The sequence below is a fragment of the Poeciliopsis prolifica genome, unplaced genomic scaffold (genome assembly GCF_027474105.1).
Source record: "Poeciliopsis prolifica strain line A6 unplaced genomic scaffold, Auburn_PproV2 SCAFFOLD015, whole genome shotgun sequence".
NCBI classification, from domain to species: domain Eukaryota; kingdom Metazoa; phylum Chordata; class Actinopteri; order Cyprinodontiformes; family Poeciliidae; genus Poeciliopsis; species Poeciliopsis prolifica.
This window is the reverse complement of record NW_026562390.1, coordinates 3237943-3265436: the sequence shown is the minus strand read 5'-3', so window position 1 is coordinate 3265436 and position 27494 is coordinate 3237943. Positions and strand designations below refer to the sequence as shown.

The following is a 27494-nucleotide window of genomic DNA, read 5'->3' as shown; positions in this document are numbered from 1 at the left end:
TCTTACATTTAACTTTAAGACACAAAATTACAAGTGGGTCGTCCATATTGTCTCCAAGTGGATTCTGGGTAAAGCTTGTCACCAACCATCTACCAACGCCATCATCAGTCACTGGGCAACAGATGACAAACTAGCTAGAGCATTTCTACAGACTAATTTATTCTAACATGAGTGAAACAAAGTGAAAAGGATGGAGAAAAGAGAGCAAGGAAAAGCAAAAAACTGGATGCATAGTTTGCCGCCTGGAAGAGCATCTTCCAGCTTGTCCAGTTTGTGCGATCTGCACCGAGTTACAAACATCTAGAGGTGCATGCGGTGCTGCGACACACTGCGCATGCGGTGTGTGCCTATGCGTACTCGCTTTATTGCGCGCTGCTGCATGCTCGGTTCAATGCGTCAACAATAAACGGCTTCAAGCTCTGAGTTGAACTTGATAAAGTGTTAAAATGATCCGAACCCATCCGTGGTTCTGAACTGATCTGAATTTGTGTTGTTTCATCATTAGTAACCAGGAGCCTGATGTTTCTGTTCTCTTAGTTTGTTGTACTTCATGTCAGATGGATGTCAGAATGACATAGTCGCTCTCTGTGGTGGTGAAACTTGGAAGATCCACTGTTGCAAGCATATCTACGTTGTAAAGTTAAATTATTCATGAGCTTTATTATTTTGGTACAGGGCCCGGCCCGACGCTGGCTTGTTCCGCAAGTGGTGCATGTTATGTTTATGTGTTGTACAAATGGTTTAGGAATGGTGGACATTTGATTTTGAGGGGTCAAGCGTCCTTAATGAATACAGGCAAATGGAGAAACATCTTAAATTTATCAAACTTTATCTGCATTTGAGCTAAACACTGATATAAGGTGCTTTCTTGTCTCCCTAAGTCAAATTTCACAATGGAAATCAGAGATGTGAAAATTTATAGAATTCTATATATTTATAAAAAAAAAATATGCTTCTTTCCATTTCTCTGTAGACATGGGAGTGCTTATGTCAAAGAAGCAGCAGGTGGAGAAGGTGCAGAAATGCAGTGCGGTGGTCTCGGCCTTCCAGGCGGGCATTAAGGATCGCCCAGTCAAGCAGACAGATGTGGAAGTGGGGGAAGGTGAAGAAGATGCCAAAACTTCAGCCGGTCCCAATGACAAAAACATAGAGGAAGTGAAACCAGAGGAAACAGAAAATAATGCAGGTCCGTCAACCTCCCAACAGGCCTCAGCTCCAGTTAGAGATGAATGTAAAGTTAACCAGGAAGCGTGGTCGAGGTTAAGGGACGGGAAAGGTGTGGAGCCTGAAGACCTCGACAAGAGCCATCAACTCACGCCTCCTGCTTTTGTACGACCAAAAAGGGAACCTGATGATGACCAGCCTGTTGAGGTGGACCTGGAAAACAAAGAGCAGGTACTGATTGTATTACTGAGCCTCTCTGGTAAAGGTTTCCCCAAAAGTTATTGACTTCCAAACATTAGATTACTCTCTTGGTGTCTTTATGTAATGGTTTCTATTAGCAATTTTTCAGTACACGTAATGGATGGGTTTTTTTGTTGTTTTTTTTGGTTTTTTTTTACTAAGTAGTTCCTTTTATCTATTTATCTACTGAAGCACATAGATAAAATATTAAAATGTGAAGGCATCTTTATGAAAAATCTCTCTTTTCATGTGTAGAGTCCAGCACTCAGACTTCCCTCCAGGGCAGTCTGTCTAATAGAAAGAGTGGTTTCTGCCATATTCAAAATATATTCCATCGCTGCCCTCCTTGTGACACCCAGCTTTTAACTTCCCCTTTGAGCAAGGCTATTTGGGAGAGCTCTAAACACTCCTGCCTGCCAGCTTATTCAGAAATTATCATTTGTGAAGCAGCGAGACAAAGAGACATAAAAGGCTTCTGCTACCTGAAACGCATTCTGGTGTTGTTTAACATAATAGAAATTAAAGTCAGTGAGCTTTTAATGCCACTGTTTTCACTCAAATGACTGAATCATTCAGCAAATTCCCGAGTTACGCTTTCTGCTTTCTCCACTAGCCGCCGAGCGATGAGATGTGTGACGTCTGTGAGGTGTGGACGGCGGACGACCTCTACCCCTGCAGGATCTGCACGCGTGTTTTCCATGACGGCTGTCTAAGGGAGCTGGGCTATCTGCGTGCCGAGGCCTTACAGGAGATGAGAGACACGGCCCACACTGTGACTGGCTGGAGCTGCTACTATTGTGTGAGTCAGCAAAGTCGTCATAATGGGCATCCAGCATGAACTCACTTTATAGTCTAGTGAGTTCATGCTCATTGGACTCACTTTTGTTTTGATGCTCAAAGGTCCAGCTGTAAAATTTATTCAAATATGAACTTTACATAAATCTTAGACATGCAGAAAATGTGACTACATGTGCATTTTCACATATAAGAAATAGGAACCCTGGAATATGTTGATGGTATAATGAGGGAAACATGTAAACAAAGCTATAGGATAATTATGGATTTACAGGCAAAACAGCAAATCATAGACTTCATCATCCATATTGACTTGTCATATCATTTTAAAATAAAATCACCCAGCAACAGTTACAAATATTTTACAAATGCATATTTAAAACAATAAGTAATTTATAATCCCTCTTATCCCTTTCCTGTCAGCCTACTTTCATATAAGGGACACTAAAGCCCACAAAAACCCCATTGAGGGAGAAAAAAAAAATATATATATATATATATATATATATATATATATATATATATATATATATATATCTATATATATATATAAAATTTGGAGTATAATGACTTGTCATACAACATTGTGATATATGGTGAAGGAAAAACCTACTGTTTTCGCCGATTACCATGGGATAATAATGAGACAATCTTCACTGTCCAAATCTGTGACTCCGATCTTCAACGACCTTTGATGCAACATTACATCAAAGTGATAGGCCAATGTGACTCATTAGAAAAGCCTGGAACATGCTGTTATTGTGGTGCAGCTGAGTCCAACACAGCATCTGAGTTCCAACACAACAGATTCTCATCATGAATTTAGAGCAAGTTCAAAAAATGCACAACTCTCCAGCAAACAGATGATGTAATCGGTTGTTGTGAAGCACAAACAGCTGCACGGCCTTTGTTAGAAGACTCTTCAAAGTGAAGTAGGGGCTTCACTTTCTTCTGCTGTCCCTGAGAAACAAATTCCCTTTGCAAAAGCTTTTCTGTAGGGAAATGTTTTCCACTCCGCTGGAAAGGCAGTTCTTCTGTCTGCAGCCGCTTTCCTAGCTGTGCTTAGAATGAGAGTGGGGGAAAACGTTTTGATTTTGAATTCTGTCTCTTAGAATTGAAATAGCTTAAAAATATAATGATTGGCTGCCAAAAAACATGGGAGAAATGCATGAAAAAATGTAAATCCTTTGAAGCCACTCATAAACCTGGCAAATGGATCTATATAGTAAGTCTAACACGTGTTGTTTATATGAAAGGACACCTGGAGATATGATTTAAAATCTTAATTCCTGTTCCTTGAAACAATGTGGTTTATGTGAGTTTTGTTGAACAAAAGCTACCTTCTTATTCTGCATAAAAAAGGAAACTACTGATTTGTATATTGATGGAGAAAAAAAAAAACACTGACAGGCTGAGCTTAGAGGAAGCCATTTATGTTATAAATACCTATGTACTACTGAACACATCACTGACATTATCAAAGATCTATTTATACAATCTGTAAGCCAAAGATTAAACAATGATATTATTTATATCCTGCATTCCCACAGGAGTCGTTTGTGTGCAAGAGAACATATTATTTTTTACACCACCAAATTGAAATGGATTAGTGCGGATGCAGCAATTTCATAAAAGCACTTTATTTAACTGAGCTCTTTATAAGACATGCTATCAGTCTGAGGTTTCAAATCACAACACTCTTGATTTTACTCTGTCACCGTTGGATGAACTTATTTGGTGCTAATGAAGGTAACTTTTTTGGCTGATGCTGATGTTTTTTAAGATTGATAAACAACTAAATTGGCTTCAAACGTGGGAATAACAAATTGCTGTTTTAACTCAGAATTCATTTTCTTGACTTTCTTTCCTTCTCAAAATACTATAAAATTTAGTTTATAAAAGACGACTGTGATGATTGTGGCAGCAAGCAATCAATGGAGGATGAGAGCAAAAGAATGTGGTGTAAAACATTGGTGTTTTAGAATGACATATGTTTTTTTAATGTTTTTGTCAATAGTCAATGATTTTGTTTCTGCTTAGTATCCAAATGTTTTATGCAAATCTATTTGCTTCGACTTCCTGTCACTTTTTTGCAGGAACACCTGAATTTCCCCACTGAGGGGTAATAAAGTTTACTTCTCTTCTTCTATTATATTCTAATAGTTGAGCATATTGATTGCTTCACTGTCTGTGTCAGCTACTTGAATATGGTAGCCAGATAAGGAATACTGTTTGATGGTATTTCTACATATCAAAAAAGTATTGCAGATAATTAGTTCTACATCCTTCTAAACAGTAAAATTTGGAGCTAGTTCATAAAGGATGGGGATCTATTTGTACTAGAATAAATATTAATAAATATTAGTTTCCATCGGGAGGAAATACTTTGTTCATTAGGTCTCAAACTTGACATGGGAATAAGAAACTTTTGTAAACACTTTTAATATTGAATACTATAACATGTACATGGAAAAGAGTGTGTAGGTGGAGGTCTGTTATGTTTAGAAGTGCTACCTGAGTAAAAAAAAAAAAAAAAAAAACATAAATAAGTTCTTGAGGTTGAGGAACTTTATTAAGCATTAGGCTCAATAGTACTGTACTTCATTGGAAGTAGTATTTTCGGCAGAGGAACATTTATATGTATTGCTACATCTTGAAAATAATAATAGTTATTTTTGGACAAAATGTTGTAGTTCTAAATAAATAAGTAAAACATTTGGGTGAAATTGAGTTAAATAACTCAAAATATTGAAAAAAGTGAAACATGGACTTACGTTTGAGGACACAACATTTTGGTAAAGACTCTGAAGACCTATTGAAAATGCTTACAAATCCTTAAAATTAGTTTTTAGAAAAATACTATGTCATAAAATAATTACAATATGGCCACAGTCATTTTTTATTTATTTATTTTTTTCAGAATTATAAAGTGCTATACTTAATGAGAGTATCGTGTTGAACTTGTGTGTGCAAAGGATGAGGAACATTACTCGAGTGTTCTAATTTTGAAAATACATGCTTGGATGAGAATTGTTCTTTCGTTGAATCACAATAATTGCACCTGCCTGCAACGGATGCAATTACTGTGACTCAGTATTTCATTTTAAAATTTCATCACCCTTGGAATGGCCTTCAAAGCCAGACACATTGTTGTGTTACCTGGCATCAATAAATAGCTAAAGACATAAAACAGGAAAGATTTTAGTAAGTTTTCTCCTGAGAATTATATTTCCATATTTACCAAAAACACTATTTTTCAGCACTCAGATGTAACTGGTGAAAGCTTAAAGCATCATTAATAAATATGAATGTTAGCTATCGTATAATAACAGGGTGTTTGGCAGTTACTGTGCTCTATATAACAGCTGAAAAAATAAAAAAATACGGGGCATTATCAGGCAATCTGTTGGTCAGCTTCTGCTGGTTGACATAATGAGATCACAACTTCCTCTTTTGGGCTCAACTTAATGTGTGACCAGGGGGAATTCAGGCATTTTTCTCACCAACTATTTATCCCCAAAAACCTTCCTCAAAGCTTTGTGAAGATTGTCTTTCTTTATCAGAGTGAAATTTTTACTAACACCAGAATGGCTACCATACTTGCTTTTCATTTCTCCACACCTTTATTATTATTATTAACACACTAATGTTCACTGACAAACCTCTGCAGCCTTCATAAAATAGCTTTATTTATACAGATTTGAAACTACGCAGGCAGGTTATTTTTACAAATTGGATAACTATTGAAGCCAATTGGATACACTTAAGTTAATGGATGGGGATCAGGTAAAAGGAGTTGAATACAAAGGGACACCACACTTTTCAGATTTACTTGGAAATATTGAAGATCACACATTCACATAAATTGGTGTAAGTCTGCTACATCCACTCCTAATATAAAAGCACTGAGGTTATGAGACTTATGTTAAAAAAGAGGTATGGATACTTCTGCAAGGAAATCTTCTTGCTGCATGTTCTCCTACATGAGGACATGTAGGACATTTTTCATCTTTTAGTTTACATACCATCTTACAAGTTTTGGTTGAGTGTGTAAGTTTGTGGCAACCTAATTAATGAATGTTAAATTTAAGGCTCTAGAAACTAAGATGAGACTTTCTGTACATTTTGTAATTATTTTTATTGCCTTGTACCCTGCAGGACAATGTGAATCTTCTTCTGACAGAGGAGGAGATGTACAGTTTAATGGAGACATTCAAGCAGTGTAAGATTATCCCAGGTGAGTCAGTAAATACGCTGGATGTTTGACTTTTTATTTATTTTTTGCTACCAGTATTAAGTTTGATTTTAAGTGTCTGATGGTCACTGGATAGCCAACACTGTTGTAGCCTATCATTGAATTTAGTCAGACTTTCAGACTTGTGGTCATGGAAAACATTAATTAGATTAGAAGTCAAATGGCCTATATGTCATTAGCTATAATCACTCCAAGAATATGGCTGTGTGGTTCTAAAGATGTTGAGTTATTTTGCAGAACTTTGTAATTTTATATTGGAAAAAATACTTTGTGTCCTTTTCATTCCACTTCTATTTAATTTTTCTTATTTGTATTGCTTCATCACATAAATCCCACTAAGATATATTTAAGTTTCCAAAATATGAAAAAGGATATGCATATTGTGAAAGGAGCCATATCTGCTAAATTTTGGTGATGTGTATAAATTGTCAAGACTAATCTACCATATTAAATTCTGACAATAACATCATAATTAACTAAAATAAGTATGGAAATGTCATCCTGTGTCAAGTTAATTTAAATGATGTCTCCCCTTAATCTTTCTTTAATTTTTCTCAGATCTCAGTTTTTTTCTTGTAATCCTAAAACTCGGCAGGATGACGAGTATAGGTGGTCCTGTCTTCTCTGACCATGAGTCATCCTAAACTAATTATATCTGGAAGACCAGTGGGTGACTAATTTACTGTGATGTGATGAATTGCTCCTTACCGTTGTAGAGTCATGCCTGGTGTCAGATGAGCTGCTGCAGTACCGTCACTTTGTATCCAAGCAGCAGTTTGATAAGGACCTGAGTGATGAGCAAGAGGAGGAGGTCTTAGCCCAGTTTACTTCTCTGGATCCTGAGAAGAAGGGTCACATCGAATGGTCAGACTTTCTCTACTTTGAGTCTCTGGCTGTTCTAAGGAAGTTCAGGACTGAGGTATAGTATTTGGATAGTGAAAAAGCATATACATTTTGTCATAAAAACTTGGAATAGAATAGAATATACTCTATTATCCCATAATGGCAATATTTATATTAAACCGGTTACAATACAAGGGATGCACAATATTCTGAAATATATAAACGTATAAACTATAATATATTCAACCAAACTAGGACTGCCTTGATGTAGTGATCCCAAATATGAGAAATGCCTCTTCTTATTCCAGTCTCCCCGATTGTAACATTTTACACAAAATAACGTGTTAGAAATTATGTGATTTAAAAGGAATTGATATTATTTAATCAAATTGTCTGAATACGTTTTTAAGCATGTGTATAGAGTCCAGTTTGCTTGCACTGTTGTGAATTTCTTTTCTTTATTTATTTCTTCTTAAGAACTCACTGATGCGTCTGTTGACCGCTAAGGAGAGAGACAAGGCAAGAACGGTTTTTCAAGGACTGGTCATGGATAAAGACGGCGTGATCACCAGAGCAGAATGCCGCCAGGCCCAGCAGTCCTGGTTCCACAAGCTCAAAGATCCTCAATCCTGCAATGTGAGGTGAGGGCTCAACACCTCGCTACTAAAGACAGCAGTCTGAGGAGTTAGGATCTCATCTGCATGCAGACAGCAGCTGGAGAAGCCAGGAAAAAAAAAAAAGAACAAAAGGGGTGAACTGCTTCAAGTACTGGAACAGAGATGGAGAGAAAGAAGCAGTCAGTAAATCTGCTTCATTCCTCTGTCATAAATTATAAACAATGTCTGTTGTCACTAAAGTGCTTTTAGCACACAGACACAATTTCTCTGCTTAGCAAAAAGCAGAGGGTTGCCTAAAATACAAAATGAAGTTTAGCTTATCAATTTGAGAATTATATTGTTTATCTATTCTAATGAAATTGGCATATTGAAAGTTTAGCCAGCAGTGCATTTCAGTAAAGAGTGGCACTAAATTGTGCCAGATTATCCCAGATTATCACCTCATCTTAAACACTTCATTTCATTATTTAATTTCATTCTTCAATTATTTTCACTGTGGTAACATGGTAAATTTTTTTTCCTTGTTTTTTTTTTTTAACAACTTATGATTTTTAACATTATTTCATTGGTTTATGGGTCTTCATAACAGCCTGGATTACATTAAAAATGTTATTTACTTTTAAAAAGCAGGTTTTTTAAACTAGATTTTCTAGTAAAATTGGCTAAACAATAAAACTCATACCTAAAAATAAGTTGGTTGGTAGCAATAATCACCACGTGGATATGATTATTTTCATTCATATTTCACTTTGCAGCATTTCACATTTACGGTATTAATTCAAAACAGATCTCTTGCTAGCAACAGTCACTAAGCAGTTTAGTCAAAATCATTAGAGATCTCCATGAAGGGCAGGTAGTTGATATAACCTTCGTAGAGTGCACTGTCGATATCTCAAAACACTAAAATCTCAAATATTTTTCATCTTCACCAGCATTGATCTGTGTGTTCATGTGCTTTGTGTACTGTTTAACCTCTTGTGCTGGTGCTGTCACATCTCCTGTGCTGTACCATTCCATGTACCTCTCACCTATTCCCCACAGACTCATGGGATTCTGCTCTCCTATGACTTGTGGGTGAGTGTGACTCAGCACTGCATGGCCTGTCACTTTTTTCTCACTCTAACAGCCCTCATCTCCTTGTAGTCCTTCAAGTATTCTCAGACAAACTCTTGATTTAGATTTAGAGAGGAGAGAGAGTGGGAGATTCCTCTTAGCTCTGAACTGATACTCTTTCTGAACATAAATCATTCAAAGAGGTGTACTTAAGGGTCAATAAAGTTTGATGAGCAGAGTGCAGGCTCTTTATGCCCTTGGGTCATGCTGCACAAGGCATGGCTCAACAATAAGATGGCCTGTAATTACAAGGATTAGGGGAAAAAAGCCTTTTGTTCTCTTCAGCTGAGCTTTTTTTTTAAAAGCTATGCTTAACAGACAACAGGAAAACTTTAATCTAACACTAACACAGTCTGTGTCTTGCTCAATTCATGTTAAATATAAATTTTTTGGTTTGATTACATTCACAAGTCTAGAAAGACATGAGGACATTAGTTAAACCTTGACTTAAAATTGAATATTGCCCAGTCTTTCTCAGAGATGACATTTCACAGTATGATCCAGGACGACACAAATAACCTCTACTCTACTATTCCTCCAATAAAAATGTTTTTAATAAAGGAGCCCCACCAAAACTTCAGCTAACTTTGATTGATCAGCTTCCAATGGTGTGCAGGAAAAGATCATGAATACTTTTAGCTTGATGTGATGAGACAACAAGCTATAACAAAATGTTTCCTACTAACAAGCAGTGGATTCTGCTTGTTTGAAATGCACAACATCTATTTTCTTTTTGGGATGTACGAGACCAACAAAAAGCAATGCATAAATAAGGAAGGAACCAATACATTTGATAAAAAATAATTACAAATAAATATCTTTCTATAACCCAATTTACCTCCAAGAATATATGTAGGCCTTTGGGGTTATTTCTGTACAGCTAATCTAGAGACTGAATGAATTTCATCCATTCTTCTCAACTCATTTTTCATCCAATGCAGACTGTCCATTGGATTTAGATTGTGATTATGACTCTTTCTATAAACTTCTTCCATCTTCTCAGTCCCTTAAAATCCCAATAAAACACACTACAGCTTATGGTTTTATTCTGACCAATTGTGAAAATCAAGAATCTTTGCAAGACACAGTTATAAAATATAATTGAAAAGAAATTAGAATATTTTGAAAACATTTCTAGTTTTGAAAATATTTATGTTTTATGTTCCATTTATGCCAGTGAATTTGTTTTATTATTGTTATTTTTTTATGAGGCTGCCATCTCCTAATGCACTGTCATACTTTACTGTTTTATTATTTAGCATAAGTCATGTTGGACCCATCTGTGAGAGCAGTCCAGCCAGCTCTGGAAGCGAAAGGAGCAAGACCGATGAAAACAGGTTTGTATTATGAAAAAAAATATGAAAAAATTCATATTTGACAGAAAACTACATGCTCTGAAACGTCTTCTACACTCTGTCGTAATTAGCTGATGCAACTGTGACTTTAGACTGTTCCTGGGCAGCATCATTATTTGTAGCAAAACAATGCAGCCCAGAAGTGTTCGCAAGGTCAGTGATGGCCCAATTCAAGCTAAATAAATGGCATCAAACTTACTTTTGACTTATATATAAAGCATGAAGATACTGGCTCTTTGGAATAACACGATGTTTGGGACTTTTTTATGCCAGACATGATTCAGCAATAATTACAGCTTCTGCTGTGGCTTACTCCGGGGATTCCTAATTGCACATTGGGAGTTGTATTAGGCAGAGCACTAATTAACAAAATGTGGTTAATTTTTTATAACCTAATTTTCAAAGCAGCATATTACCATAAGACAGAGACCTGATGCCCTTCTTAACAGTATTACCTGGATTGATGGTAGTTTAATGCTTTGTAAGATAGTCCCTCTTTATACACTGACATGTTTTATATCTTATTTATGAACTAGAAAATTATTATTTTTCAAATGATTACTACTAATAGTATGTTTTTTAAAACATAAAATTATGGTCAATCGCCAAGACATTTTTGCTTCTCAAGACAGTCATTGCTCATACTGCATTGCAGTTGAGTTTGGAAGCTGGGATTACAGAGTCTCAACCTGGAATAATCAACAAAAACTATGGTTAAGAAATCCTGGACGTCACAATCCTCTATGGCTGCAGTGTGCAAAAATTATATCACCATTAAAGTAATCACCTCTGATGCAGATACACCTCCACCACATGATGTTCCCTCCTCCTTATCTCCAAATCCTCCTACAATAAAGCTGAGCTGGTGATTTCTGGGGTTGTGCATTTTGGTTTTCTCCTTTGAACATGCATTGAAACCATTGAGTTTTATTCTGGTGGTTATCTTAGCAGTCTATTTTCTCCGGTATTTTACTTTCCTTACTACTAATATGTATTAACAAGAGTTTAGTTCTCTCTCTATTCAATGTTCTATGTTAAAGACAAATAGAAAACAAGTTTCCCGATGTAACAAATTGAATCCATAATTTAATTTCACAGCATGTGTAAGTAACTATTTGTTTTCTTACATGCAATAGGCCATTGACCTGGGCAGACTTTTTAAGGGAGAGTGCCATCTACATTTTGGCAGCTCGGCCTAATAGCTCTGCCATGCACATCCGGATGCCTCTATAGTCCAGGTTCCTCCAGTGCGACCTGCAGAGAGAGGAAGAGTGATGTAGTCTATGGATGAACAGGGGGAAGAGATGAACATGCCGACATGATGTCATGACGAGTGAAACTGAGGAAACCGATTGAAGCACCAAGAGGTAGTAGCGAATGAAGCAATCAACAGAAACTCTCCTCTCCAGAGTCACTTCAGCACAACAACACAGGCAACATGAATGTGTTCGATACACAGACACCCCAAGTGGAAGCAGCTGTTATAGTTCCAAACTCCAAACAGTTTCCAAAACGTGTAAGAGATACGATGAGAAGGACAGCCACCCTCTTCATGATAAGCCGCTTTGTGAAATTTCTGAAACTTTGGGTGTCTCTATTAACACATAAGAAGCCACGATGCTAAAAGTGACATAAGGTAAATAACACATATTTCTGAGTGGGTTCATTTGTGTGACAAGCTGTTAACTCTGTTCAAGTATTTGTCACTTCAAGCTTCACCATGTGCTAATGATACACACATGACATTATATTGGTTTTTCAGTTCACAATCAGAGCCCCTGATGGATCAAAGCTATCTTCATACAATAAAATCCAACTGCTACACATACTAATATAAATTATTATTCATTCATGCTGTATTTATCCCTGTATCTTTAGATGTATCCTCTGTTTATCCCAGTTTCATCCAAGAATCTGTGTTCTTCTGAAAAACTAACTGTGAAAAGGACGTGAACATTAATGAAAGATAACCTCCTAAGTGACATGTATGTATATGTATATATACTGCCATATAGTCCTACTGCTTTTGTTGTGCTCTCCGAGCTGCACTATGACAAAGTAAAAACAATCGCTTATTTTGTTCTAACCACAATATTTGCACCGTGAGAATGATATAAAATTTAATCATTGTCTGACATAAACGCTGTAATGAATTACTGAAAGAAAGTGAGATGTGACGGAGAAATGGAGTTTATTTTCTAATAGGCGTAGCTATTGAGAAAAAAAGGTTGCCAGGAAAAGATGGACTGAAAGAGTGTAAATGAGATTTCCCTTTAAACCACTGGGGTACATTGTGTAGTGATTATGAAATATGTATGCCTTGTTCTTTTAATGAATAAAGTGTTGAAATAAAATTAAACTTGTTGGTTAAAGAAATATGTCACAGTGTTGTAATAAACACTTGGAATTTACACATTAGCTTGTGTCCTGTGTTGTTTTCATAATGTCATGTATCAATGCGTTGTAGAGAGTGACGTGTTGTCTGGTGGTAAGGTAGAGAGAAACTCACCTAACAGTCACAATGATGCTAGAGGATGCATCATTGTGATGAGAATCCACACATGTATGAAGGGAACATGCAATCTCCAACAAGAAAGACCTCTGGGTAGAACTTGAAGTCAGGACCTTATGGCTATAAGGTAAGAGTACAAGCACTTGATGAGACTATTAGCACAAAATCTCTAGTAAACGTATTTGTACTTCTGGAAAATCTGGTCAAATAACAGTAACTGAAGCCTACTTTAAGTTATACTTCTTTTTAAGTTAAAGGTTGTAATGGCTTTAGTGACCTTTATTTGACAGTTGTCAGACAATAATGCAGGTTGTGTGAGAAAGGGAAGGTCTTTTCCTGGGAGGCAACCACGACTGATCAAAACAAGAATGCCATCAAACCCCAATCCCTTGTGCAGCAACTACTCTGCTCTTCTAATTCAATCAGAATGACAGACGTCTTGTGCTCATCAATGCTTCACCCCTACCTAACTGTAGGACGTTAGGTAGGGGCATACCTAACATGCAAGCATGTCAGTTTTTGGCCGGGGTAAATGAGATTTTCATGATTTATTATTAACTTCCATTTATTTAATTATGGAATTCGATCTCATCACTCTTCACAGCAAACTGGATTGCAAGCGATGCAAATTGCCACCATAAAAACTGAAACAGCTATTTATGTCTCGAAGCTTTCTGAATTTACCGTAGTCTCAATTTCGGACTAATGTTGCAACTATTCATTGTTTCAGTAATATTGACGTATGAATGTATTTTGAAATTAGTAAACAAAACGTACATTTTCTTAGTTCACAGAATTGTATCGCAAGCTTGAATTTACATTTGCTCACAAAACTCAGATTCTTCAAATTTAAATATTTTATTTTGCTAATAAACCAAAACTTATGCAGAGTTTTGGATTCAAGTGAAGAAACAAACAATGCAAGGCAAAGAGTCCCACAGGACATCCAGATCCAGATTTTCCCCAAGTGAGAAAATGTGTGTTTTGTTTTTTTACATGAGAATAAATACAGGTGTCTTATGACACCTTTCAAAGAATTCAAAAAGGAAAAATATCAGTCAATATTTTCCAATTGGTTCAGCAGTGTGTCACCTCTGCCACCTTTGTTTATAGATTTAACCTTGTCATCCATGGCAGAGCCCTACCCTTAGGCAGAATCAAGAGAAAAACCTGGCTTTCTCTTCTTCATCATATGAGATCACATTTGAGCTCAAGACTTGGTTGGTGGCACCAGCTGCCACCAACCTGGTGCTATACTCTCCTCAGAGCTGGCCAGAGACAGGCAGAGAGGTTTTTTTTTTCTTTTTTTTTTTATTACAAACTCTTGAATTTCAGGTAGATTTTCAAAGCTGAAAATAATACATATTTTACTGAGACTAACCATAACTAACAGGGGATATAACAGGACAAATCAGCAAGAAGTATAAGCAGGAGAAGGGTTTAAATACAGTGAGGGTGAAAGCTGGAACAAAAGACCTGGGCAGATGTGCTAACAGTTTACAGGTGTGATGGAAGAGAGAGAGACAAAAAATTGCACAGGGTGCAAGAGAGACTACCCCATGGATTAGAAAATGAATCTAACACTAAATAATAACTACACCTAGGAAATATTATTAAACCAGAGTAACAAGGAATAAGTAAGGACACAAAATAAACAGAACTAGAAACACAAAGAAGGACTGAAAACAGAAACAAGACTGATGAAATGAAGAAACAAAGATACACAGAATAATCCACCTCAAAACCATGAACTGGCTTTTGTTTGAAATCACCTTAAAACTGATTCAGTCTTAAAACTGGAGATTGAGATTTGAGTGTTAAAAACTCCCAGCCTTAAAAAGGCCAAAGGTCATGGGGAAGGAAGTGTCTGCCATGAGGCTACCTTCTTCTTGCTGAGTGGACTTCACACATCAAGCACATGAAATAGTTTCATCCATTCATTTTCTTACACCCTTGTCCCTAGTGGAGTTGTGAGGTGCTGGTGCCTATCTCCAGCTAACGTTCCAGGCGACAGATGGAGTACATGAAATATTTGTTTTCATCAAATGCTATTGTACATTGGTCTCCAAAATCATTCCTCAAGGACCGTTGTCCCAAAGGTTTTACTTATTCCCCTCATTCAACACACCTGAATGAATTGATGGCTCATCAGCAGGCCTGTGCAGAACTTTGTCTTACTAATGAAGTGCTTGGACCTTTTGAATCACGTGTTGGAGCAGCGACGTCGAAAACCGGAAGAACACCAGCCATGAGGGCTGGAGTTGGACAGTCACATTATAATGTAAAGTTATCTGGTTGGTGAAAAAGAACAAGCAGTAAAAAGGATAATAAAAACTTTAATTTGCAGCCAGATAGTTTTTAAACATTTGCTACATTTTCACTGTGTGCAAACAATGATTGGAGTTCAATCTTGCAGTTACGTTACTTCAAATATTAACGTGGAAGTCAGACTGTTGAGATAGTGAACTAAGCATACAAAAAGTGTGGGAGAAAAATGGTTTTGATGGGCATATTATGTAATTGTTTCATAACAGATTCAATTGCTAGCCTCTTGACCATGCTAATTGATGCACAGAATGCTTGGTCAAATGTGAATGAGTTTGGTCATATGTGATTTTGTATTTGCATTTTATGATTCTTGTATCTTTTTTTCCAAATAATGAAAAATGTTTATCCAGAAAAGTAACCAAAAGTAAAACGTATATCTCAGTTTTTCATTGTGCGTTTTCTTCCTGCAAAGTCTTTACATAAAGAACGTATTTGCTGAAATTGAAAGATTAGAGGCGAACACAGAGCAGAATCCCAATTATTCCAGTTCAGCATTTTACATGTTATATATTTTGCAGTCTTTATCACAGCTTTGGGAGCTTAAATTCCAAATGAAATGCAAATTTTACTTTAATACGAACAGAGCACTTTGGCACACTGAGCAACAACGCCAGAGCAAGATACTACTGGCTTTTTGTCTGATTTGAACAACTGCTGTTTGACTCCAGAATTCAGGACTTAAGATATGTCTGGGAACAGGCTGAGGATGAATGTTTGCTTTCAAACCAAACAAAAAAGCAGTGTGTTGACAGAACAGATGGATGAGGCCAAAATAAAACCCAAATTTCCTACTCCCTTTAAGCAGGGAAATTTGCTGAGTGGAGGAATTCTACTTTTAACACTCAGCTTGGACATTAGAGGTTGTCAACAGATGATGGATTGAACAGTGCTCTGAGATATACAACGAGCTGAAAAACTATTGAATAACATAAAAGATTGAAGTGAGACAAAAAAGCTAATGCATAAAAAAACTGCAACCTATTACTAGTGAGCCACTTGCATGTATACGTTAGGCTTGCAGACTTCTGAAAGCAAGTGGTGTGGTTGCTCATTATTTTATTGAAGGGGAAAAGGTGTAAAGGGGAATGAATACAAAATTTTTAAAACAGTGCCCTCATTTTCCAATTGCCATTAGAATTGCGATACCACTTTATGCCCATCACAAAAATACACATTAAATAAAAAAAAAAAAGATTTTTATATTTATTTTTTTATTAATTGTTTATTTATTTATTTTTAACATGAGAAAATATCCCTAATATTCTAGCAAAAATAAAGAAAGCATCCAAATCTTCTCTTGTGAGTTTTTCTTTGGAACCCCCTTGGACTCTACAGCTGACACAAGACAATTACAGCAGCACGCTTCCAGAGATCCATTGTGGGTATTTTCAGACCAAGTTAATTTAATGACATTTGATGAAAGCAGGAGACGTCATTAAGAAGGGGCATGCATCTTCCTTCTGCTCTGTCTACATAATATGCAAATAGACAGTGGGATACACAGGCGTGTATACAAGAAGTAAACACTCCCAACTTGTAAAATTAGGCATAAAAGCAGTTCAGAAGTGAACTGGATTTCTAGAAATAAACACCTACAGTGAATAGACATCTGTGCACGACAGTGAACTATGTCCATGCCAATAATTAGGCTTGTGTCCATTCTGAAAGTCTTAGTATCAGCCCTGTGGGAGACTTTTCTTTTTCTCCAGTAAAAAATAAAATCAGTCCAATGAAACTTCTATCAGACATTCTGCTCGAAGGCTTCCTTTAAAAAAAAAAAAAAAAAAACAGCTCCTCATTATGTGCCAAAGCCTCCAGTCTCTACAGCCGCTTGTGTCCAGAATCTCACTGTGCTAGGGTGTTGTTTATAGGTGAACATTTGGTGGAAAACAAAAGTGATGCCGTTATAAAATTGTGTAGGAGATAAAAAAACAGTTTTTTTTTTTACTTGAGCCACACTGCCAAGTGCTTTGCCTGAAAGCTTAACCCTGCTAAAAGTAGAAAGATGGTCTGAAAGAACAATTCCTGTGGATTTAAAAGACTGAAAGATCCAAACAAACAAGAGTTTACTCTGATAGGTATTGACATTATTGTCAATACAGGTGTGTACTTTACCTTGCAGGACCTGCTATTATGGCCTGTTGGAAGTAGTTATGGTTAGCTATTTTATTTATTTTTTTTTTTTTACCCTGCAGCGAGGGAAAACAGACTCTGACTCTAACTAGAGCTCCACCTGCATTTGAGCTGTTTTATGAGAAATGGACTTTTAATAATAATTTCAAGTTATAGTAACCTCACTCAGAAGATCGTCCAAGATAAACTGTGGACTTTCAACAATCAATATTTGCATAAAAAATGCTCTAGAAACCATTTCTAGGATATAATTTCAAAAAAATCAGTGGCAAGATTTAAAAGTTAGTATTCACAATTGATGTCTGAAAAAATTGGCTGAGTTTCAGAAGTTTTGCGGAGCAGAATAAGATAAAATTTAAACCTACAGATGCATAGATGCAGGCTGACCAATGCAAAGCACAGCAGCATTCTGAGGAACCTATTAAACAAATAAGAAAATCACTTGTATTTTTTCTACTTCACAAAACTGTACAACTTTTTTTTAGACTATCAAATAAAGTCTAAATAAAACAACTAGGTTGTTGAAATGTAATAAAATATAGCCCAAGGTTTGTAAAAACGTTTGTAAGGCACGGTGACGGTGGTATTGAAGTTTTGTTTGAATATCAGCATATTTTGCACTTGCGCCACACTGCCATCTAGTGTTAGATAAACGAAATTACATCATTTACTTCAAAGATGCGAATTCCTTCACATAACCTAAAATAAACGCATTTGGTCAGAATTAGGGAATCCTTTTTATATTAGTTAACAAGAGTTGACTAAATATTGGACATGTGTCAGTTTTTCTCAGTTACTATGTATTTCATTTAGCTCGTGTGCGCGTGCGCAGATGGGGGGCGGACTTGTTTAGCTGGACCCTGTAGCGTTTTGTATCAGAATCCATCGAAATGGAGCCTATGAGACACCGGCATCTTCGACGGTAAACGTTCCTGAGGTAAAAAAAACTTTACACGTTCACCTGCATCTGTAACAGCTGTTTTCGTAACGAGTTCATTAGCTGTAGTCTTGAAACAGCCTCTTAGCAAGCGAACGCCAACGTACTGATGGAGCCCTGTTAGCTTCAGTCCAACATGTTAGCTTTGACCCTCTGTGGGTTTTCTCGGAAAGGAGCAGTGATGGAGATGATTAACGCCGGAGTTTATATTCAGCTTTAACCCTGCCGTTCCTAAATTATGTGCAGAAGCTGCGCAATGTTGCTGATTCTCTTAGAAAATCAACTACGTTTAGATTATTTTTGCTAATCCACTCTTAACTCAGATATGAACTGATCCAGCTCTGCGTCAACCCACGGATGTTTTCTGCTTTTTCTTTGATTTTTACACAGTAAAACGGATTATTAAGCTGTCGTTGTTAAGCTAAAAGAATGACATATAATCACTAAAGTCTAGTACTAAACCTGCCTTAGAGTTGAACAAAAACAACAATAATTGTTATTTGGATTGCTACACAACATGATGCTGGAATTGTAACAAATTTATAGCTGAAAACAATACATGCTGCAGTCTCATTCGACTTGAGACGTTTTTATTACATTAAAATAGGATAACAAATTGATTTATATTTAGGGAAGGCTTGATTAATCATAATCAAGCTTGTAAAACATGCAGCATTATGAACAAAAGCATTCACATACATGTGCAAAAAATGATTTCTTTATTTTGGTTTGTTTCAGGTTCATTATTGTCAGTTGTGACTAAATTGAAAACAAAGACAATGTAATATTACTACTGTCATTGACAAGTAATTGAATTTGGAGAACAAGATTCAATCTTGGTGCATAACACTTTAAATTGCATATGTTATATTAAACATGTTAAGACAACAAAGCTTAAAAACAATATAATCTTAAAACTCAAGTGCAAGTTATGAAAATAGCTTGTAGAGTCTATCTGTGCTTACTGTTAGACCAGTTTGGTCAAATATGAAGACTGGCCTGAGCCAGTAATAGATAAAGTATTATCTTTACTGAACAAACTTGTTCTTTTTTTGTGAACTAAATGGTTGAACACAACACTGGAACATTAGCAGTATTGTACAGAAATGACCTTAGAAATCTCCACACTGATCTCACAAACCTGGTCAATTAATTTAACCCAATATCTAATTAATATTTAAGAGTAGAAGTATTCTCCACTTGCTGCTTATCTAGTCAGATTGATGAACTGATCAATACTGGCTCATAATGCTTCGCCCCGTCTCTCTGGAAAATTAAACACAGCATATCAGCACAACCGCCAATATCATTCATCAAGATAGAGCCCTAAGGATTTATTGATTTATTTTTTTGCAGCCTTAGAACCTGATCACAGTTCAGTCAGTGAGTCGATTGTGGGATCCTCCGACAGCTGAATGGCCCACGCTGGGTCGTCAGCAGGACAGTGATCCAAAACACAGCATCAAATTTACAACAAGAATGACTGAACACACACACACAAAACAAAAGAATAGTTCAGTCAAAGCCTAGACTTCAAACTACCTGACCCACATGGTGGTGACTCGGCACTTTTACACCTGCATGAAAGATGGTCAGGTTAATGAATCTTAGATAATTTTATTTGTAGACTTATTTTAGGTGATAATAAATACTTTTAACAGGTTGGTTAGCTACAAAGAAACTAACAGGTTCTCCACACAAACCCTGAGGTCCTTCACAGAGATAAGAATTCACGCTGGGAGAAATGTTATGCGAGGATCACGTTGAATCTAAAATAACATGCTGGTTACTTTGTTCAAATAGCTCATAAAATGCTATACCTGTAAAATTCCTTCATGGATTTTATTGTTCAAAAGACAAATGAAAATGTGAACTGAAATAAATAACTCATGTAGACCTTATTCCCACAGCAGCTGTCAATGATTACTTAAATTATTTAACAGAAAACTATCAGAGTTTCTGATGGCTGTACACAACTTAACTCCACTCACAGTGACCTTGTGACGGCCAACAAGAAGACAAAACAATGGGGAACACAAGCAGTGAGCGGGCTGGAATGGGTCATGGGGAGAAGGCTCAGCGGAGAGACAGCCGGGGCATCAAAGAGGGAGAGAGACCCAAAATTCTCATGGATAGCCCAGAGGATGCTGATATTTTCCACGGAGAAGACATGAAGGTATCCATTCATGTTTATTCACAGGCACATTTCCTTTTATGTTGATGGTTTGAAATCCAACTCTTGTCATATTAAAGGTAAAACAGCATATCATATCTCTATGATGTGTGTTTTAGGCCCCTCTAGGGAAGGAGGAGTTCCTTGCCTGGCAGCAGGACCTGGAAGCAGATGATAAAGGCCTGGCTGTTGACCGACCAACCGTTTTTCGCTGGACAGGGGACGGAAAAGAGGTCTACCTCTCTGGGTCTTTCAACAACTGGGCCAATAAGATTCCCTTAATAAGAAGGTGGGGGCAATGTCCTAAACTCAGTTTACCTCCATAGTATGTTTAATAATATGTACAGTGTATCTTAAGTAATGTTTAACGTACTTACAGTTGTAAGTCAACACATTTGTGGCAATTGTAGATCTACCTGAGGGGGAACATCAGTACAAGTTTTATGTAGATGGCCAGTGGACCCATGACCCAACTGAAGTAAGCTGTTACATCTGTTCAGGCTTTTTCTATTACATATTTTAAGCATTTAAATTTGAGTATTTAGCTCTTTGACGTCTAAGACGTCTGCTGTTTATAATGTCTAAACTTTATGAAATATTTAGTCATTTTTTTCTGGTAAAAATATTTAGTCTTTAAATTCATTAAATTAGCTTGTGCTTCTTGAAGGCTAATTGCTTTCATTTACACCTTTCAAAGTATAAGAAGTTCAGTCATTATCACATGTTAGTGTTTTGATATTTTCCCTATTTTTTTTTTTGTTTTATTTTTGAACTGGATCACTTTTTTCTCCTAAAGCTGTTGACGAAGAACCAAGTTTTAGATTTTCTAGGAACAAAATTTTAGAAAGGTCCTCGGGTATTTGCGGATTCTAGCAATCTGGGTGGTTGTGTGGTCCATAACTTTCGCAAATACTCAAGTGCGTCTCAGAAAATGTGTCCCACTTCTCAACTGATCCTAATAAAAAAGTGAAGTCAAGTTTTCAAAGATGTTTATAACGAATCTTTGCTTTTAACTCGCTGCTGCTTCCACATTTTTTACACCTTGTAAGTATTCTGCTTCACTTCTAACACACTTCTTAGCTAATTAGTGCAGATCCCCTCAGGTTATAGTTTTCACTCTATATTTGCACTAAGTGGAAATTCTCTAGTTATTTCTGGTAGCTCCTATAATTAAAAGCACTTTTAGATGTACAATGGGAGGGCCTTATTGGATCAAATAATGAACTTGGCCTTCAGATTACAAGGAATGTGGTATTGCCTTAACTAGTGGATTTCTTTTTGGGTTGTCTGTGAAGTCTGTTTATTTGACGATGTCATGACTTTTCACAGCCTGTTGTGACCAGCCAGCTGGGCACCGTTAATAATATCATCCAGGTGAAGAAAACTGACTTTGAGGTGTTTGATGCTCTCATGGTGGACTCACAAAAATCCTCTGACGTGTCAGGTGAGAGCTAACAACTGATCACAAAAAAATCACAGAAGCAGATTCAAGTTTCTAAAAGCATAAATTTAATACCATTTTTATTTTTGTGTTATTGCTACATAAATTGATTAATCATGCACTGCAGCAAGTTCAATTTAGGGAATACAAAATATAGCCTCAGGTAAAAGACACAGAAACGGATAGTATGGAAGGCCTGCTAAAGATTTTTTATTACTTTTTTTTTTTAGAAATGCAGTAAGTGTATCTTTTTGCATTAGTATAATGTGACATTAATGACCTAGAAAAATGCAAATATCCTCACATAATACAGCAGGTTTTAGCACAATATTTTCAGAGTAGTGTGCAGATTGAAGCAGAAGTGTTTTAATTCAGCTAAATTGATATTTGTTTGCAAGCATGAATGGCTTTTTTAACGTCGCGCCACACTATGTCTCTACATTAACCCTGGACTTTGACTAGGCCACTCGGAAAGCTTAATTTTGTGTTGATTGAGCGATTCAGACGTGGCCTTGAAGGTGTGCTACAAATGATTATTTTTCTGTAGATTACAAGTTCTCTTATAATGTGCAGAGAACGTAATGTTTGAACAACTGAAGGTCACAAACCATTGTGAACGTTCACCACAGTTCCACGTTTTCCCCATTTTCAGATAGTAGCACTCACTGTCTGTCTGCAGCTGCATGACTCAGAAATGAAATTAGGTCCTTTAAGTCTGGACTAAAAACCAACCTGTTCAGCTTTGCTTTTGAAGCATAATAAATGAAACATGTAAAAAATGTTTTTTTACAACAAAATGTAAAATGCAAAATGTAATGTTTCAGTTGCTGATTGTGTTCTTTGACTTTGTTTTTATGATGTGAAGCTCTTTGAACTGCCTTGTTGCTGAAATGTGCGATATAAATAAACTTCACTGATTAAAATGACTTTCTAAAGTTCTGTAACGTTTTCATCTGATTTTTTTTCAGACGGAATGTGTTGCTTTTTCAATATTTTTTTCTTCATTATATCAGACACGGTCCATTTAAGTAATTACTGGATTCTACAGGCCAAACTGTTGCCTTTGTTGCACCATGATAAAATGTTAAAAATATAACGGATGTGAATACTTTTGCAAAACATTTTGGTTGCCTGATATTATTCAGATTTATTGAAATCTGAAGCTTTGTATTAATCCAACCATTCTTTTTTTTTTTTTTTTTTTGTTAGACCTGTCCAGCTCTCCGCCTGGCCCATATCACCAGGATGCTTATGTTCCCAAACAGGATGAAAAGTTTAAGTCCCCACCTATCCTCCCTCCACACCTCCTCCAAGTCATCCTCAACAAAGACACTGGAATATCTGTAAGTGGGTCAGATTTTAATAGGATTATAGGATTGCCCTGGTTGGTTGTTATTGATTGTCTTTTTTTTTTCCATTTTCTTATCTTCAGTGTGACCCTGCGTTACTTCCAGAACCGAACCACGTCATGCTCAATCACCTTTACGCGCTTTCAATTAAGGTAGGGTACATACTTGTCTGAACTACTGAACTACAAAAACCACATACGGTACATATTCCCTGTTGTCAGTGTATGCTTACTGTATGAATGCTGGTGTGGGAATCTTTGTGAGAAATTGCCAGCTTTTATGGGTATTTTCCCAGAAAATGTTGACCGCTACCATGGATAGAGGGCGTATGTGCTCAGCCTGCAGAGCGGATCGTATCTGTGGAATGCCAGCAGTGATAAGATGCTGGCACAAGGATTGCAGGACAAACTGAAGGGCAGATCATTTCCCCTGCTGCACCACTCTTAAGAAAAACAACCAGAAAGTGCATGCAAACATATAAATAGAGACAGTAGTTTGAGACTTAATGAGGGAAAAAACAAACGATCTGAGTTCACATGGGAGAAGCTAAATGAGATTTTCCATTTAAGGAAGAGTGTGGTTGATAAGTTTTTGACTCTTTCCAACATAATGTTGAGTTAAGGTATTTGCTTTGTGTCATTTTTTTACTCAATTTAAGGCAATTGAAAGCACCATAACATGAGCTAGATAATTTCCATTCTGATTATTTTTTTCAATAGAAATTTTGTTTCCAGGACATCTTCAATCCATTTAATTGTTTTTGGTTGTTGTTTTTCATTTGGATATTTAAAACACTTAACAACTTTCAGTGTTAAGTGTTCTATAAAAAAAATAAAGTTTATTGGTCTTTAAAAGGTCCGACTTACAACATTATAGCGTTGTCAATATGTGAATTGAAAATGGTCTCAAAACAACATTACGACAACATAAACTTGCAATAACTGGTGATACAATTTATTGTGTAGCATGTTTTTGACTGTGACAGGTCAAATGTTATTGTCTACATTTACTGAAATCATAAGGATTTCACTCAGGAGTTCAATCAGGGCAACTAAACACAAAAGGACATTACAGTTTTTAGATTTTTATTTGTACAAAAAGATTGAAAATTGTATTCTCTACTTTTCCACAATGCAGTACTAGATGAGTGTTTGCCACATAAAATTCATGCAAAATGCATTGTAATTATTGGATATACCATGGGAAAATGTAAAAAGGCCATTATTATACTTCTGATGACCTCAAGTTATGGAAGTGAAATGCTTTTACATTAATCTTTTCTCTGTCTTGTGTTTATTTTGTCACAGGATGGAGTGATGGTGCTTAGTGCGACACATCGGTATAAGAAGAAATATGTCACCACTTTATTGTATAAACCCATCTAATGGCCATGTTTCATTCCAGTAGTCTGTGCGTGAACTATACACCAAGTGTGCAGAATATTTCTTCCATTTGTTTTTGAATTTCTTCCATGAAATAGAAAAATTGGATGAAACCTGTTAAAAATCCCTCACCTGTTCACGTCAATCCAAGTTGACTACTGAATGAAGGACTCTATAATGGTGTGATTTTATTTTTATTTTTTATTTAAACATAATTACAAAATTGTAATTCTTTACAGTGAGAGATGATTTGTTATATTAAATTATACAAGTTGAAAGGCATTTCAGAGACATTTTCAAACATACAAAACATTTCAAATATTTTGTACGAATATCCTTTGAGAGGATATTCATGCAAATTTTGATGACATGACATTTAGCTTTTTGAACTTCTAACATAAGCATTGAAATGCGTTAGTTAAATGTTTTACCTTTTTGTTGTTACAGACGAAACTGTTGCAGTGGTGCTTGAAAATGTATTTGAAGTCATTTTTTTTAACAGTAATGGCCAGAATGACTTTTTTTTTTTTTTTTTTACTTTTAAGGCGTAATCCTCAGACTTTAATCAAAACTTGACTATGGGAAGAGAGACAGGTGCAGATTAGCAGAATGAAGGAGTATCAGAGTCTTATCTGGTCGCCAAAGGAGATTACTTAGAACCTCAAACTGAGAGTTGTTGAATCTTATTAGACTAAAGCCTCAGACATGGTTGCTGTCTGCATCAGTTTCATCCTCCACTGAGTGAAGAATTGTGGGTAATCAGCCGTTGCTAACAAACTTGCTTCCAGCCCCCTCAAAAGTAACAATCCAGTGCCTTCGGAGATGATGCAGTGTGTGTGTGTGTCGAATGCCCGAAGCAACACAGTGAGCAATACGAAGAAGAAAAGTCAGTGTCGTGAAAAGAGAATATTGCTTTGCTTTTTTTGCATTTTTTTTTTTTTAAGTTTGTTATAATTTGCATTAAAAAGTCAGCAGACTGATTGGGGAGAAAAATACAACAAAAAAGATGATAGAGTAAGAATAACATTTACCTTGTTTGAGGCAACAAAGAAAAGATTATTGCAATTTTTTCATAAGTGAAGATAAAGTTAAAAGTCGTTTGATTTTCAAGCAGAAAACACACTTATAGTGATTTATACTGCGCATATCTAATTATTGTAAACATCCACCTAAGGTTGTAAATGTGTCAGTTATTACATTCCTATTTAATATGCCTTTCCTTGTACATTAATTTGCAGGAATATGTTTCCTCTGTAGAATACATATGAAAGCAATTATGATTTGGTAGGACACTGAAGCGTTTTAAATCGAAACATATACAAAGTTGTAATCGTCAATCATGCTGATAGAAATATGTGTAAATAAGGCTGCTGCTGTCTTTCCCATGGTTGAGACAAGACGTCACCAATCAAGAATGTGAACCTTCAGGTTACAGACTGAACATATGCTCCGAGGCAGTTATCTGCGTGTTCTCTTCTGCTGTTTATATTGATGGGGAAATGTACACAGTGCTGAGCACACAAGACAAAGATTATATATTTTCTAGAGCTATTAGAGATTCTATTATTTATATTTTGGTTGCTGTAGTTCATTCTGTTGATCCAGATTGTTTTTATTGTGTTGATTGCCTTGTATGGTAAAAACCATTTCACTCAAAAGTTTTAACTATTGATTTGATGTTGAATTTGTGCACTAACATGACAATGTATCGGAAGATACCGCTGTCATATTTTTCTGCTTGATGAAGATTAAATTAAGATCACCTCCAACTGTTGAGCTCTGTTTTGTTAATCAGAGTGTGGAATATTGATTATTCAAAGTTCAATTTAAAAAATAATATGGTGATGAGTTGTATATTTCTTTCTGATCTGTACCAGAAAATTAATTAATTATTTCTCAAGTAATGATGGGCAAAAACAGGTAAATTATATAACTCTAAGCCTCACAAAACAAGTGCACCAGCAAATGATTACAAGGGAAGAGCTGCATGCCCAGCTGTACATTTCTTATCTCTGTAGTTTCCTCAAAACTTGATGTAACAAATTCTATTTTTGAAATCTGCCCTCTGGTGGAGGTTCTGTGATCTGGAAAGTACCAGTTTCTGCTGCCTGCACCTTTTGTGAATCTGAGCTTTATAAATGAAAAGGAAATAATTTTTCCGTTTTTTTTTATTTTTAACAAGTCTTTTATTGACTCAGACAATATTGCTTTAAGTTCATCCTAAAATCATTTCCACCCCAGATTTGATGTAATCTTTTAATTTGACCAACATTTTTTTTTTTTCTGACTGGAAGGTACAGTTAAGTTTTGTAGTGGTCCAACCAGAGTCACGGTTTCTATGGACTTTCCACTTTTAAATCAAAATCAAAATTCTTTTTTCTATAATCCCATTCTTGGTTAGTTAAAAATAACTTTAAATTTACCAGATGCTTGAATAATTTCTGTTTATGTATCATTGAAGATTTTGTTGAAAGATTATTGTGAAACTGTGTGCATCAGTTTCAGTTCTGATACTCTTGGTACATTGGTAGATTTTATGAGTCATTGCAACAATATGCTTCAACAAGAGTTTGACATCTTGGGGGGAGGAAGCAAAAAAAAAAACTTACTCTAAATGTGTTTTCCCTTAAATATTGAATAACTGGACAGCTAAAAGCATAGATATGATGAGAGTGCATCAGTCATAACCTTTTTATTACTACAAAAAACATGAAGAATTTTCTTGTTTAATTTAATTCAGCATGTGTAAGGAAGCATTATTTTTGCCATACTGATGAATCAGCAATGACATTCTGTGACTTTATGGCAGGGAGCTTGGCCATAGGAGATCCAAGCTTACAAGGTGTGAGAAATCTTT

At 36.1% G+C, this 27494-nt stretch overlaps 2 protein-coding genes across 3 annotated transcripts in view; both read left to right on the top strand.

The window, feature by feature from the left end:
• phf24 (PHD finger protein 24) overlaps window positions 1-12800 on the top strand; it is a 29342-nt gene extending 16542 nt beyond the window's left edge. Inside the window, exons 2-9 of one of the 2 annotated variants that reach the window (XM_055040545.1) lie at window positions 974-1395; window positions 2018-2203; window positions 6358-6436; window positions 7171-7373; window positions 7775-7938; window positions 8956-8988; window positions 10287-10364; window positions 11519-12800. In XM_055040545.1, coding sequence (XP_054896520.1) covers window positions 976-1395; window positions 2018-2203; window positions 6358-6436; window positions 7171-7373; window positions 7775-7938; window positions 8956-8988; window positions 10287-10364; window positions 11519-11615 — 1260 coding nt within the window. In that variant the 5' untranslated portion in view covers window positions 974-975 and the 3' untranslated portion in view covers window positions 11616-12800. The remainder of the gene's footprint in view (window positions 1-973; window positions 1396-2017; window positions 2204-6357; window positions 6437-7170; window positions 7374-7774; window positions 7939-8955; window positions 8989-10286; window positions 10365-11518) is intronic. The other variant, XM_055040546.1, reaches the window with a different exon arrangement.
• Window positions 12801-18185: 5385 nt separating this feature from the next.
• On the top strand, window positions 18186-26406 carry prkab1a (protein kinase, AMP-activated, beta 1 non-catalytic subunit, a). The gene is made up of 8 exons (XM_055040591.1): window positions 18186-18292; window positions 20286-20468; window positions 20585-20765; window positions 20852-20943; window positions 21795-21909; window positions 23116-23249; window positions 23339-23407; window positions 24563-26406. The coding sequence occupies exons 2-8, from the start codon at window positions 20319-20321 to the stop codon at window positions 24638-24640; spliced, it is 819 nt and encodes a 272-aa protein (XP_054896566.1). The 5' UTR covers window positions 18186-18292; window positions 20286-20318; the 3' UTR covers window positions 24641-26406.
• Window positions 26407-27494: the final 1088 nt, after the last annotated feature.

Excerpts from the sequence above, each read along its gene's own strand:
- prkab1a (XM_055040591.1), top strand. The coding sequence starts at position 20,319 with ATGGGGAACACAAGCAGTGAGCGGGCTGGAATGGGTCATGGGGAGAAG. Across the intron at positions 20,766-20,851 it reads AATAAGAAGGTGGGGGCAAT|TCAACACATTTGTGGCAATT; the intron begins GTCCTAAACTCA and ends TACAGTTGTAAG. Across the intron at positions 20,944-21,794 it reads GGACCCATGACCCAACTGAA|CCTGTTGTGACCAGCCAGCT; the intron begins GTAAGCTGTTAC and ends GACTTTTCACAG.